Here is a 12,672-nt window from a genome sequence, read left to right as displayed (position 1 = left end):
CCAGTGCTACCAACAGAAACTGCAAACTTTCAGATTCGCCACGCAGTTTTGGCGCTGCAGCTGCAGGGTCGCTGGCGTTTGCAGAAACGAAAAAGCAGGGAAGTCGACGTGAAGTGTTGCGGACAAATCCGATACGTGACGACACCGAACGATGGACCCACGAGATACCTTTAAGTGTGCCACTTACATGCAGTTACCGTAGCTAGCACGGTGGTTGTCGGGAGGTGTGAATGTGCGTCGTTCTCCTTTCAGTTCTTGCTCTGAGGGGGATAGCTTGTTGATGTACAGAGTATCCAATAATAAATCAATACTCCAACGTACAGCTCTAAAACCGGCAGTGTACTTACAACCTGCAGCCCATATTTTTATAGGCAGGCACGTTGATGATTTTGCGCTGATATATCCATACTTTCCTCGATACATGGGGAGCAGATAACGGTATTTTATTAAATATCGATACATTTTAAAAATATCAAGTCATAAACAAGCTCTATCATTCCGCCATCGAAATCTGTTAAAACCCGTCGTGCGGCTATCAAGATGGAAACCCTTTCCCAGGAGTCACCTCAGTACAGGTGACAGCGGCGCCAACGCACTGCCCTTTTATACCTTGCATACGCGACACTGGTGCCATCTGTATGTGTAGATATCGCTATCCCATCACCTTCTGTCAGCTCAGCCTGTCTCTGCCTGAAGCACCCGGGTGGTTCTACAACGCAAAAGACCTGCTGTCAGTTAGAAATTAGAAACTACTCGAAATTGTACGTAGACGGAATAGATTTTAAATAAGCTAAACATTTATTCAAAATAACTGATGCCTTGTCATCCACAAACTAAATACTTTCCTTAGTGAATTGTGTTTTTACATTTTAATTAAGAATATAGTCTATTTGCACACCATCGACTGCTAGGCACATTTGGAATGGCTGTTTGAGAGAGAGAGATGAACTGGACAACCTACATTGGGTGATACGTCGTTGTGCGGTCTGGCGCGTATCATCTGACATACTTGGGGTTCATGACACACTATCTTTCAGTGCTCAGGCGAAAACGCTTGCTATTGGGTGGAGCGCCGTGACGTCATGACGAGGACACTGGCGCGGCCGTATGCTTACACGGCAAATGCGCCGCACCACAGACTCGGTGCCATGTTACTCATTCATTTTACTTTTGCTTTCGTTCGATACGCATCTGTAAAAGTCAAAACAAGGGGCATGACAGGTTTTGTACACATTAACAGTAAATAAATGATAATTAAGTTGAAAAATAACTCACTCGTTTAATGAAGAAGCAGATTTGAATGTAGTCTGTTTCTACTGCCGTTTACCAGACGACGATGCAATCCATAACTGCTTCCTCTTTGCGGCACATTTCTTCATTGCTTCCAACTTTGCTTCTTGATTGAGATGCCTAATCCTTACAAATGTTCTCGTTTTTACATAAAGAGTAATAACTGGTTCATGAACCTCAGGAAACTTTTGTTTTGTAATAGAGCACAGAGACTTTACGACATTTTTTTGTTTACACACTCCATTTCCGTGAAAAGCAGCAAATTCTTCTTCAAACTGCAACACACTTGTTTTTCCATGCTGGCGTTGGAGTGTAAAGACCACCACTAGATGTAATTGATATCCAGTCTGCAGCATGATCTCCTTCACTTTTTGCTGCTGGAAAGCCTTGTGATTTATCAGTGTCGTGGCACTTAAATGCAGTATAGCCTGCAATGTATTTTACCGCATCTGGAAGAACATCTGAGATTACAGAGTTATTCCCCATTGTTACCACATGTCACTAAATTTTCTTCCACATCCACAGTTTCTGGGATTTCTCATAGTGGCGCTTCGTCAACAACATATACACAGAGCTCACTGGTAATGAAACTTAGGGATGCAGGATCCAGGTCGACGTCACACTGGGAAGACTCCGTGTTTAGTTCTTTAGTAACTGGCGTGTTCCCAGAGACAGAGATATCACTTGCATTACCTGTCAGTATAAGGAGACTTGCCCTGTTCCTTACTTAAATAGGTGTAGGATTGTTATGAAATGTACCTAATCCTCATACCCTAGGAAAAAAGCTTTCCACGCAATCTTGATTCAGTCTACAAGTTAATACACTCGTGGAAATTGAAATAAGAACACTGTGAATTCATTGTCCCAGGAAGGGGAAACTTTATTGACACATTCCTGGGGTCAGATACATCACATGATCACACTGACAGAACCACAGGCACATAGGCACAGGCAACAGAGCATGCACAATGTCGGCACTAGTACAGTGTATATCCACCTTTCGCAGCAATGCAGGCTGCTATTCTCCCATGGAGACGATCGTAGAGATGCTGGATGTAGTCCTGTGGAACGGCTTGCCATGCCATTTCCACCTGGCGCCTCAGTTGGACCAGCGTTCGTGCTGGACGTGCAGACCGCGTGAGACGACGCTTCATCCAGTCCCAAACATGCTCAATGGGGGACAGATCCGGAGATCTTGCTGGCCAGGGTAGTTGACTTACACCTTCTAGAGCACGTTGGGTGGCACGGGATACATGCGGACGTGCATTGTCCTGTTGGAACAGCAAGTTCCCTTGCCGGTCTAGGAATGGTAGAACGATGGGTTCGATGACGGTTTGGATGTACCGTGCACTATTCAGTGTCCCCTCGACGATCACCAGTGGTGTACGGCCAGTGTAGGAGATCGCTCCCCACACCATGATGCCGGGTGTTGGCCCTGTGTGCCTCGGTCGTATGCAGTCCTGATTGTGGCGCTCACCTGCACGGCGCCAAACACGCATACGACCATCATTGGCACCAAGGCAGACGCGACTCTCATCGCTGAAGATGACACGTCTCCATTCGTCCCTCCATTCACGCCTGTCGCGACACCACTGGAGGCGGGCTGCACGATGTTGGGGCGTGAGCGGAAGACGGCCTAACGGTGTGCGGGACCGTAGCCCAGCTTCATGGAGACGGTTGCGAATGGTCCTCGCCGATACCCCAGGAGCAACAGTGTCCCTAATTTGCTGGGAAGTGGCGGTGCGGTCCCCTAAGGCACTGCGTAGGATCCTACGGTCTTGGCGTGCATCCGTGCGTCGCTGCGGTCCGGTCCCAGGTCGACGGGCACGTGCACCTTCCGCCGACAACTGGCGACAAACATCGATGTACTGTGGAGACCTCACGCCCCACGTGTTGAGCAATTCGGCGGTACGTCCACCCGGCCTCCCGCATGCCCACTATACGCCCTCGCTCAAAGTCCGTCAACTGCACATACGGTTCACGTCCACGCTGTCGCGGCATGCTACCAGTGTTAAAGACTGCGATGGAGCTCCGTATGCCACGGCAAACTGGCTGACACTGACGGCGGCGGTGCACAAATGCTGCGCAGCTAGCGCCATTCGACTGCCAACACCGCGGTTCCTGGTGTGTCCGCTGTGCCGTGCGTGTGATCATTGCTTGTACAGCCCTCTCGCAGTGTCAGGAGCAAGTATGGTGGGTCTGACACACCGGTGTCAATGTGTTCTTTTTTCCATTTCCAGGAGTGTATACAGCTAACTTACACACTTTTTAGACTTTCAAAAAGACCAAAGAGAGAGATTTTATTGAAGTTATAAAACATTTTTGGAAAGGCAACATTGTTTCTTTGTCACCAACGCGCATTGCTGGACAAATATCTAAGAATCTGTTCAAAGTATTTTCACAAATTGAGAGATGGATTCCAAACCCACTACGGAGGGGTGAGCATTCGTATTTTGGAACTCAAGAGTTCAAGACATCAAAGACGTCGTTAACGAGTTCAATAAAATTACTTTCAACGTCTTTATGAAGAACATACTTCAAAGCCTGAGCTGTTAGTCGTGAAAATAGTCGCGCTGCCATCTGTACATTGTGCCTTGCTTGATGAGTTACGTTTCAGTAATGTGTTATCGTTAAGTCACTCTTCTGATGCTTTAAAAGTTCCTGTATAGGAACTTATATTGGATCCATCAGGTAGCGTAAAGCCTGTATCCAAGAAACGGTTCCGTAATAACTTTAACAGGTGTGGTACACCGAAGAAAACCCATACATTCGTGGTGCAGTCTGCTTGATTTACGAAATAAGGTCTCTCTGTATCGACAGACAGTTCCTTCCAAACTTTTATATTTTTTCCGCCCATATCACACGTCACAACAGATTCCTCAACTGCATTACTGATGCTCTGAAGCAAATTACTGGTCATCACAGTGTCGAAATCTTAGTAAACTGGTTGTTTCCACTGCTTACACAACCGACGTATCGTGCAAACTTGTACATTGGAATGTGGTCCGACTACTAAGTCTTCAGACGAATCGTAACATATGCGGCCATCAACATTGATTTCGTCAAATGTCAGAACAGCTTGTCTCTCTCTTGAGTGGTAAGTGTGTGACTTGGCTTTCAACAAACACAGGATATCTTCAAGAATACCATGTCTGCATTTAAATTCCTTTGTCCATTTCTGAAGCGTTGCCCTGCACTGCAAAGGAATTTTTCACTTTCGCAACTAAGTGTATGCTTTAGGTGACAGAGCTCTTAAAGTTAATGCATGGGAAATGTCCTCTGAATTCCACTTTATCCTTTCATTTTCGTTTAATAGACATCTTATTTGCGCCGGTGTAAAACAATTTGACAATACACTATTTACACTTTTGTGCAATTTTACTATTTCTTTCACGTCAGATGACTTTTCTGCCCGCTTCAGCGAAAGAACACGTCGGAGATCTTTCATTTTACTTCGTAACGCTGCATCACATTTTTTTGTGCCGCTTCTTTCTGTGCATTCAATCTCGGCCCTCAGTTCCTTAATTTCCAAATTCTTATTCACTAGTTCAGTTGGTGTATGAACGGAATTGGTGACACAGTTTCTAAAGCCGTCAAAGCTCGCTTTTGCAAACTTCTTGCTCCACAGTGTTGTGCACGACTTCCGGATCCCTAAAGAATGAATTTAATTTTATTATTCCTAAAATTATTTACGGAGTGGGGCCTACTATTCCTAAAATTTTTGACCAAGTACTATGCAACTGCATTAATTTCTCACTAAAAATAAGATCAAATGACAAAAGCGATTAAATATCAGTGGCGTAAGCGGCTAAAATAGCCTAGTTTGATAAAATGCAAAAATACAATGTAAGAGGAAATACAGGTATACGAACCCATAACCTCCAACATGGGAGTCAGTCCACACCACTACGCTGCAAAGTCAACTGGTCAGCATCAGCTATTGTTACAGAAGTAAATGTAAACAAATTAAGCGAAATATGCTGATTTTGTCATTTGAACTATGTACTAGCTTTAAAATAGTGAACATATCGAGAATACTTAAAAAAACGGCTATTTCTAAGACAAATGTAGCTATTGTATCCCGGAGGAAAAACAAATACACTAGAGCAACATTATTTATTGCCTGTACAACATAACGAGTCATTCACTCCTGTAAAGCAATATAGTAATGCGTCAAAAAGCGTTGCATTTATGTGAATTCGTTTGTATTATGGTAATTTTTCAGTTTAAATTATTGAAAGTGTTATGTATGTGCAGACCACACACACGTGCAGTTTCCACATTCACTTTGTCCTTGCGTTTGCATCGAACCATCCATTCACGTCGCAAGTGCTCATCCTTGGGAAAAACGTGACAAGTAACGTCCGTCGTCGTCCGAGCACTATTGATGCAATGTTGCCACGGCACAGCTACAGGGAGCCTTGCTCGTGGCTGTCTCAAAACTGGATGCTCGCCGCTGCAGCCTCCTCTCCGTGACGTCAAGGCGCGCGAGGGCGTCTGCGAGTTTTTTACTCGCTGGGGGCCGGAATGGCCTGCCTGCTTTTTCTATATACCTCGTTTCCGAAATGCCGTGTCGGCGTTTCCGCGGCGCGCGCCTTAAATCGGTTGCGACGCACTGAGCAGACCCATCCGGGCAGCGTTCATGATTAGGTAAATCAGTTGGCACCACTGCGAGACAGCAGACGATAGCCCTCTCCCGAAACACAACATTGTGGAGTAAATTACATCCACACAGGAACAGAAATCAAAAGCCAGGGTTGCTGCATCTATTACAGATATACGTCATAACCGAATGCCTGTTCATCTGAATGCATTTTCACCTACAATTCCCTCCTAAATGGATGGATATATTCCGAAGCAATTATAAACGAAATGTGGTGTAATTATACCGGACAACTGAAGACTTGGTCTTCCATTGTGTTTCCTCTAAGAGGTAAAAGTTCCCCTTGATTGGGTGGATTGAAACGCAACCCTTCTTGTGATACGAGAAACTCGACATTTCACGCGTTTTATTACTCAGATTCTTACTACTAGGTGACAGATGGCCAAGACCACTGAAATGTGAATGTTGCGTGTCTGGCAGTAATCTTCGGTTTTAACAGTACAGTCCACCACGACTCCTCGTCCCAAGATGAAATGGCCAGTAGTCAGAACTTCTCACCAGCTCAACCCCGATGGCTTGAAGCAATGCGGAAAGAAGTCCGGTTTTGTGGCGGAACAATTCATTGTTTCTGCACTGCGATAACGCACCTGCTCACAGTTCATTGCGTGCTTGTGCATGTTTGGCTAGAAACAATACTGCAGTGATGTCCTTGGCCCCACGTTCGCTCCATGTGTGACATTTTGTTCCCAAAAATAAAGACAAACCTTAAAGAGCTGTCTTTTACATAAGAGATGAGATTCAAACTGCACCTCTCAGAGAACTGAACACTACTGTAAGGATTGTTCCAGCATTGCAAGAGCCACTGGAATAAATGTATAATATGTAATGGGAAATATTTTGGTGAAGACGATATTGATGTAGACCAATAAATAAACCAAGTATTGGATTCAACATTCACCGCTGTTGCTTGCACTATAATATTGTCCATTTTGGTGCCAACGTCACGACCCTGTCATCGTCTTCTAAGAGGAAGTTTCGTCGACATAAGAGTTGTGTTGATTTCCTGACTTGTATCAAGTATTTGCATCGCGAGTCAGTAATGACTTCTCTCTAGAGGGACCTTTCCTTTACGTAGAGGTCTGTTGCAAGTAAATCGCATTTCATTCAGTGTCTTACGCTAAACAGCTTTCTTTGAAGGAAAATATTTTTTTTTGTTTTTACGGCAACAACTAATTTGTGTAACGTCAGCCATACAAAAGTCACTATGGTTGATCAAATTACCTATTTTGAGAATCTGCCTGCAATGATGGATTTATTCCCCAAATTTCGTAGTGCACTTTCTTGGCGGTTCTGGCAAACTGTGTGGTTTATTTTCAGTCGCCTTTCTGATGCGTCCAATAGCGGTAAGGCTGACTTTTGTGTAAACTACAATCCCTTTTTTTTTTTGTTTTTTTTTTGTTTTGTTGAGACTGGCAACATCAGCCCAGCCCCCAGTTCTCTCTCTGCCAACTCTTTAATACAATCCGTGATTGCAATAGAGGTGACTGAGCCATTTTTACCCCACAGATCGTAATTCTTTGCATTGTGCAGATTTTCCTGTAATGTGGTGCGCTTGTCGATCGTCTCTGAATAACATATTCGTACATGTCCACAGAGCATTTCACACAGTCTATTACTGTCGACTGTTGAAGGAGATAAAAACATGTGGATTAGGTTCCCATGTGTGTGAGTGGACCTCAGCTCTTAAGTCACAGAACCCAGTATGTTGTCCTCAGTGGCGAGCGTTCGCCAGAGGCAGGAGTTCTCCAGAAAAGGGTGGTGGGACCGCTGTCACTGTCTGTATACATAAATGGTCTGGTGGACAGGTATCTGCGGCTGTTTGCTGATTGTCCCCGAGTGTACAGTAAGATGTCGTCGTTGAGTGAGTGTAGGAGGACACAAGGCGAGTTCGACAAAATTTCTAGTTGGTGTGACGAATGGCAGCCATCTGTAAATGTAGAGAAACGTAAGTTGATGCAGGTGAGTAGGAAAAAGAGACATGTAGGGTCGAGGTGTTCGTTAGACACAGAGGCGTCGTTTAAATGTCTGAGCGAAAGTTCGCAAAGCGATATGAAATGGGACGAGGTTGAGAGGACTGTGGTAGGGAAGGCGGGAGGTCGACTTTAGTTTGTTGGGAGAATTTTAGGAAAGTGTGGTTGGCCTGTAGATGAGGCTGCACGTAGGCCGCTGGTGCGACCTATTCTCGAGTACTGCTCGAGTGTTTGGTATCGGCAACAGGTAGAATTAAAGGAAGACAGCTAAAGGATTGAGAGCTGAGCTGCTAGATTTGCTACCGGTAGTTTCGAGTGACGCAGAGGTATTGTGCAGAAGCTTCAGGAACTCAAATCGGAATCAATGGAGGGGAGGCGAAATTCTTTTCGAGGAATTCTGTTGAGAAAGTTTAGAGAACTGTTTTTTGAGGCTCACTGCAGAACCTAGTTCTGGCGATGTACACTTGAGACAAGGCGTGTGAAGATAGGGTGAGAGGCACTGTCGCTCGTACAGAGGCATAGAGGCAGTCGTTTCTTCCTCGCTCTGTTTGGGAGCGGAACGAAAAAAGCAGATGACTGCAGTCAGTTAGGATAACTTTATGTGTACCAGTTACTACTTTTGTTTCATACGGTTGCTGCTCCACCTACATTGATTATTTTGTACTAAATGCAGCAGTTTTATTACCTCTGTAACTTCTAGTTAGTATTTCACTTGTCTTTGAAGCTTCTTACTGGCTCTCTCGCTTGGGATTAGCCTTTAACTTGCATCAACTGTGGGGAGAGGTTCTCGCGACATTGGTTAAAGTTCAGCAATGCCAGATCTATACAAGTATTTTGATATTTGTAAGTGAACATGCAATAATCAATTAACACTGTGTGTTTCTATTTCTTACAAACAGCTGATTTCTTTCTGGCATGATCTAAATTTATGCACAGCATCAGATATAGGAAAAAATTGTACATTTTTTGCTACGGTAAATGTAAAGTGTTACGCTGCCTGTAGCGGTGTGTAACTTATTTTGTTTCCAGAATTTTCAAAAGGTGGAAAAAGATGCACAAAGTTAACATGACTGAGTATAGTAGTTTTAGAGGATACCGCCTACCACACACCATATGGTGGCTTGCAAAGTGTGTAAGTAGATGGACATGAATGTGCCAGTCAATGTATCTCTTGTCGCATGCGTGATTATATGAGCACATGTGACGATTATTATGCAGCGGGTAGTGTGTGTGTGTGTGTGTGTGTGTGTGTGTGTGTGTGTGTGTGTGTGTGTGTGTGTGTGTGTGTGTGTGTGTGTCAGGGAGAGTCGACCTGGTGCCCTTGTTGTATTTGAAATATGCCTACCAAACTATTGTGTAAGAAGCAGTGACTTTTATATTTTTTGTCGATATGTCAGGAAATTTCCATGTTACTGGTCTGAATCACTTAGCTGTCTGGTGAGCAAATTGTATTTCAGTACTTACAGATGCGTTTAGTTTCTAGTGTTTTCTTCCTAGGTGACAGAAGGAATTGGTACCCAGAGAAGGTAGTTTTAGGGGTGTGTTTGAATGTAGATGAAGGATTGGGTGGCAACTGCATGCCGAGGTGAGAGGAGGCCGATATGTGGAGTGAATTATGAGGAAATGTGCCAAATTAATTTGTTAAGAGATGGAGTGCACCTATTTTTAATGGCAGATGGCTGAAGTTTTTGACTATGGGCTAGTGCTGTGGATCTGTCTGTAATACGCTGGTTAACCCGTTTCGCAGAAGCGAGATTTCTAGATTTGTGACTTGTCGCTCGGAAGAAGTGTATTCAGAATTGTTGGCAGTTTTGCGGCCCTGACAGTTTCTTTCATTTGGTGTGTGTGTGTCTCAATAGTAGAGAGTAAGTGTGTCGATGTTTTGTGCAGGAGCCTTCATTGGGCAGAGCGAGGCAGGAGGCTGATAGAGGCGGCTAAGGCGGGGGCGGTGGGGGAGGTGCGGCTGTTGCTGGCGGTTGGGGTGAACGTGCGGGAGAGGGACGGGGTCAGGCGGACCGCCCTGCACTGGGCTGCACTGAGAGGCCACGCGGCTGTGGTGCGGCTGCTGCTCTCTGCGGCGTCCGACCCCAACGCCACGGATCATGAGAGGTGGACGCCGCTGCACGAGGCGGCATACTTTGGTCGTGCGGAAGCAGTGGCTGCGTTGCTGCAGGCCGGAGCCATAAGGGGGGCAAGGAATTCTAGTATGAAGACCCCCCGGGACATCGCCAGGCAGTTGACCAATCAGCATATCATCAGGATGCTAACATAGCGTTAATACGTGCCACTAGAGAAAATGACATCCTGTACTTCATTCTACATAATATTAAAATAAAAAATTGATAAAAAAGAACGCTTTCTCTATTCATTTCTACATTTGCAGTCCATACAAATACTCCAGTAACACCACAACTACTGCAACATCAGGAAATATCTGTAAACCAATGTGACAAACCTTCCTTTTGAGAATACACTATGTAAAACGTTTCACAAGCAATTTCTGCAAAAGCTCAGCAACAATTGACAAATACTCCATCATTCATAAACTCCACTTCTCTCTCCCTCTCTCTTGTGTTTCTCGTCCCACGTACAATATTCAAACAGCTTACAAGAATACAGCTGATGTCTTTCACAACCGCCTGTATTTCGAAACGTGAACGCCCAATCTCTTCCAAGACACAAACCCGAGAATATCGGTTGTTGTGCAACACTCAGCTGCGTTAATGTTAGTTCTTTCCACCAGTCCGCTACATTACCTAATTACTGCAAACTATTTGCTAGCAGTGTCTATGTTGCTACATTACATCACTGCGAACTGCACCATACTCAGATTACTGGCATATAAGCTGTTCAGTTAGAATGTATCTTCACTTGCGACCTCACACTGAATTCACTTCTGTGCGTGCACTGCACAAGTGCTTTCTGTGTTTAACTGTAATGTCACATTTGTAGCAGTGCTCACACCACATCATGCTCACACCATCTGCAGCCTTCCTGCCAGCTCACCTTCAAATAAAGAGAATTGAAGAACCACCTAAAATCATTCCTTTCCCACACACCTCCCTTGCTGCTCTTACAGAACAAACTACGATCTCTCAGGGAATTATACTCAATCACGTGGGACATGCAGCCATCACTGGAATTATACGGCAGTTTCCCCAAAGTACACTTTTGCGTCTCTATAGGCGTTTTGGAAGCACACCACATTTGGAACATTCATTCCCCTGTCTGCTGTGATACAATTAGACTTGGTATCCCCGTGCGTGCATGTGTGACCAAAGTGGCAGACTGCATTCTGAACAAGAGCTTCTGTGGCCCTCATGTGGCGGCGTTACAGACGGAAGCTCCTCAACATTCTCTCTGAGGAAGCAGCGACGCCAGAAGACAGTATTGACTTGGTGAGTGACCTCCACGGCATTGATGAATACTTCAGGCTCTGCCAGTTGATCCTCAACATAAATAAATGTAATATACTGCGCATACACAGGAAAAGAAATCCACTACTGTACAATTACACTATGCATCACAAATTGCTGAAAACAGTAAGTTGACTAGCAGGAACTATCCAGAGCCACCCTACGTGGAATGACACCACTTACTAAGAAACTGCGGCAGATCTTTTCTCTGCGATTCCATAATCACATGTTTTGGGCTTCTAAACCCAAAATTCGTGCTTCCTGCCTTGTAGTATGTCGGCTCTACAACGAAAGCCTCAAAATTTTCAGACTTTTCTCAGATTTTCATTTATTTCACAAAGACTACGTGTCTCTCAAAGTTGAAAACCCAACACAAAATTAATGTGGACAAACTCTTCTACAACATGCAGCAATGATTTTCTGACGAGTGGTGACCGGGCTAGAGCCCCCTAAAAAAACGGTGACTCCCCAAAATTCGGATCGCGCCTAACGCCATTCACCTGTTGCACTCTGCTATTACGGCTCTTTGGAACGGTATGGCACGCTTCAGCAGACGGAAAACAGCCCAGAACTCCATCTGTGTTCTTCGCATCGTCAAACACAATAGCACTCACGCACGGCAGACATCCGCTGTCGAAACGGACGTCATATATTTTGAAATTCGCATTTATTTAAACTAGTGCATCTAAGTGTGTGTGGTTGGTATCTGAGAAATGGCTAAAATTTATTTTGATATCGAAATACGTAAATCTCAGTCCAGTGCGACAGAAAAGTGTAAAAATTAAATTTTGTACGGAAGTATGCGAAGCACACGCTACACGATGCGAAATCCAAGCTAGCCGGTACATCAAACAATTCGCCTGCGAGAGAGGACGTCGTTTTCAATGTAATTTATACATACCATTTATCTGCAAAACAGATAAATCAATTTAAAATATTTGTCCTGAATATTGTAAATCTTTATCTTCAGAGTTGTAAACAATAACTGCACCAGATCTGCTATCGTATTTATAGTGCAAATGAAGATAAAATGTAACGCATCCCGTTTTGTGTCAAAACTGCTCCAAAATTCACAAGATAACGCCTTTCTGAAATAATTTACCGATTTGGAAAGTCTGAAATGATAATTTCACAGATACATTCTGGTGTGTGGCGGAGGTTAGTTTGAGTACCACAGCTGTTCCGGCCTTTTCCTGTTGCAGTCGCGATGCGAGAAATATCTTTGGACTACTCGTCTATTAAGAGCTCTGAATGGAAAGTAAGGAACCCGGAGAGCATCTGGCGTCCATTTCCTCGCCATGTTACAGTTTTAGGTGGAACCTTTAACCTGCCA

At 44.5% G+C, this 12,672-nt stretch overlaps 1 protein-coding gene across 2 annotated transcripts in view; it reads left to right on the top strand.

Annotated features, from left to right (window-relative positions):
* The window catches only part of LOC126232122 (uncharacterized), a 61,352-nt gene extending 51,122 nt beyond the window's left edge, over positions 1-10,230 (top strand). For both annotated transcript variants that reach the window (XM_049942432.1, XM_049942431.1), the window contains exon 4: positions 9,814-10,230. In XM_049942432.1, the coding sequence (XP_049798389.1) occupies positions 9,814-10,195 (382 nt within the window). In that variant the 3' untranslated portion in view covers positions 10,196-10,230. The remainder of the gene's footprint in view (positions 1-9,813) is intronic.
* The last annotated feature ends 2,442 nt before the right edge of the window (positions 10,231-12,672 follow it).

The sequence above is a fragment of the Schistocerca nitens genome, unplaced genomic scaffold (assembly GCF_023898315.1).
Source record: "Schistocerca nitens isolate TAMUIC-IGC-003100 unplaced genomic scaffold, iqSchNite1.1 HiC_scaffold_431, whole genome shotgun sequence".
Lineage (NCBI taxonomy): Eukaryota > Metazoa > Arthropoda > Insecta > Orthoptera > Acrididae > Schistocerca > Schistocerca nitens.
Note: the sequence above shows the minus strand (reverse complement) of the source record. Positions and strands in the feature narration are given on the sequence as shown.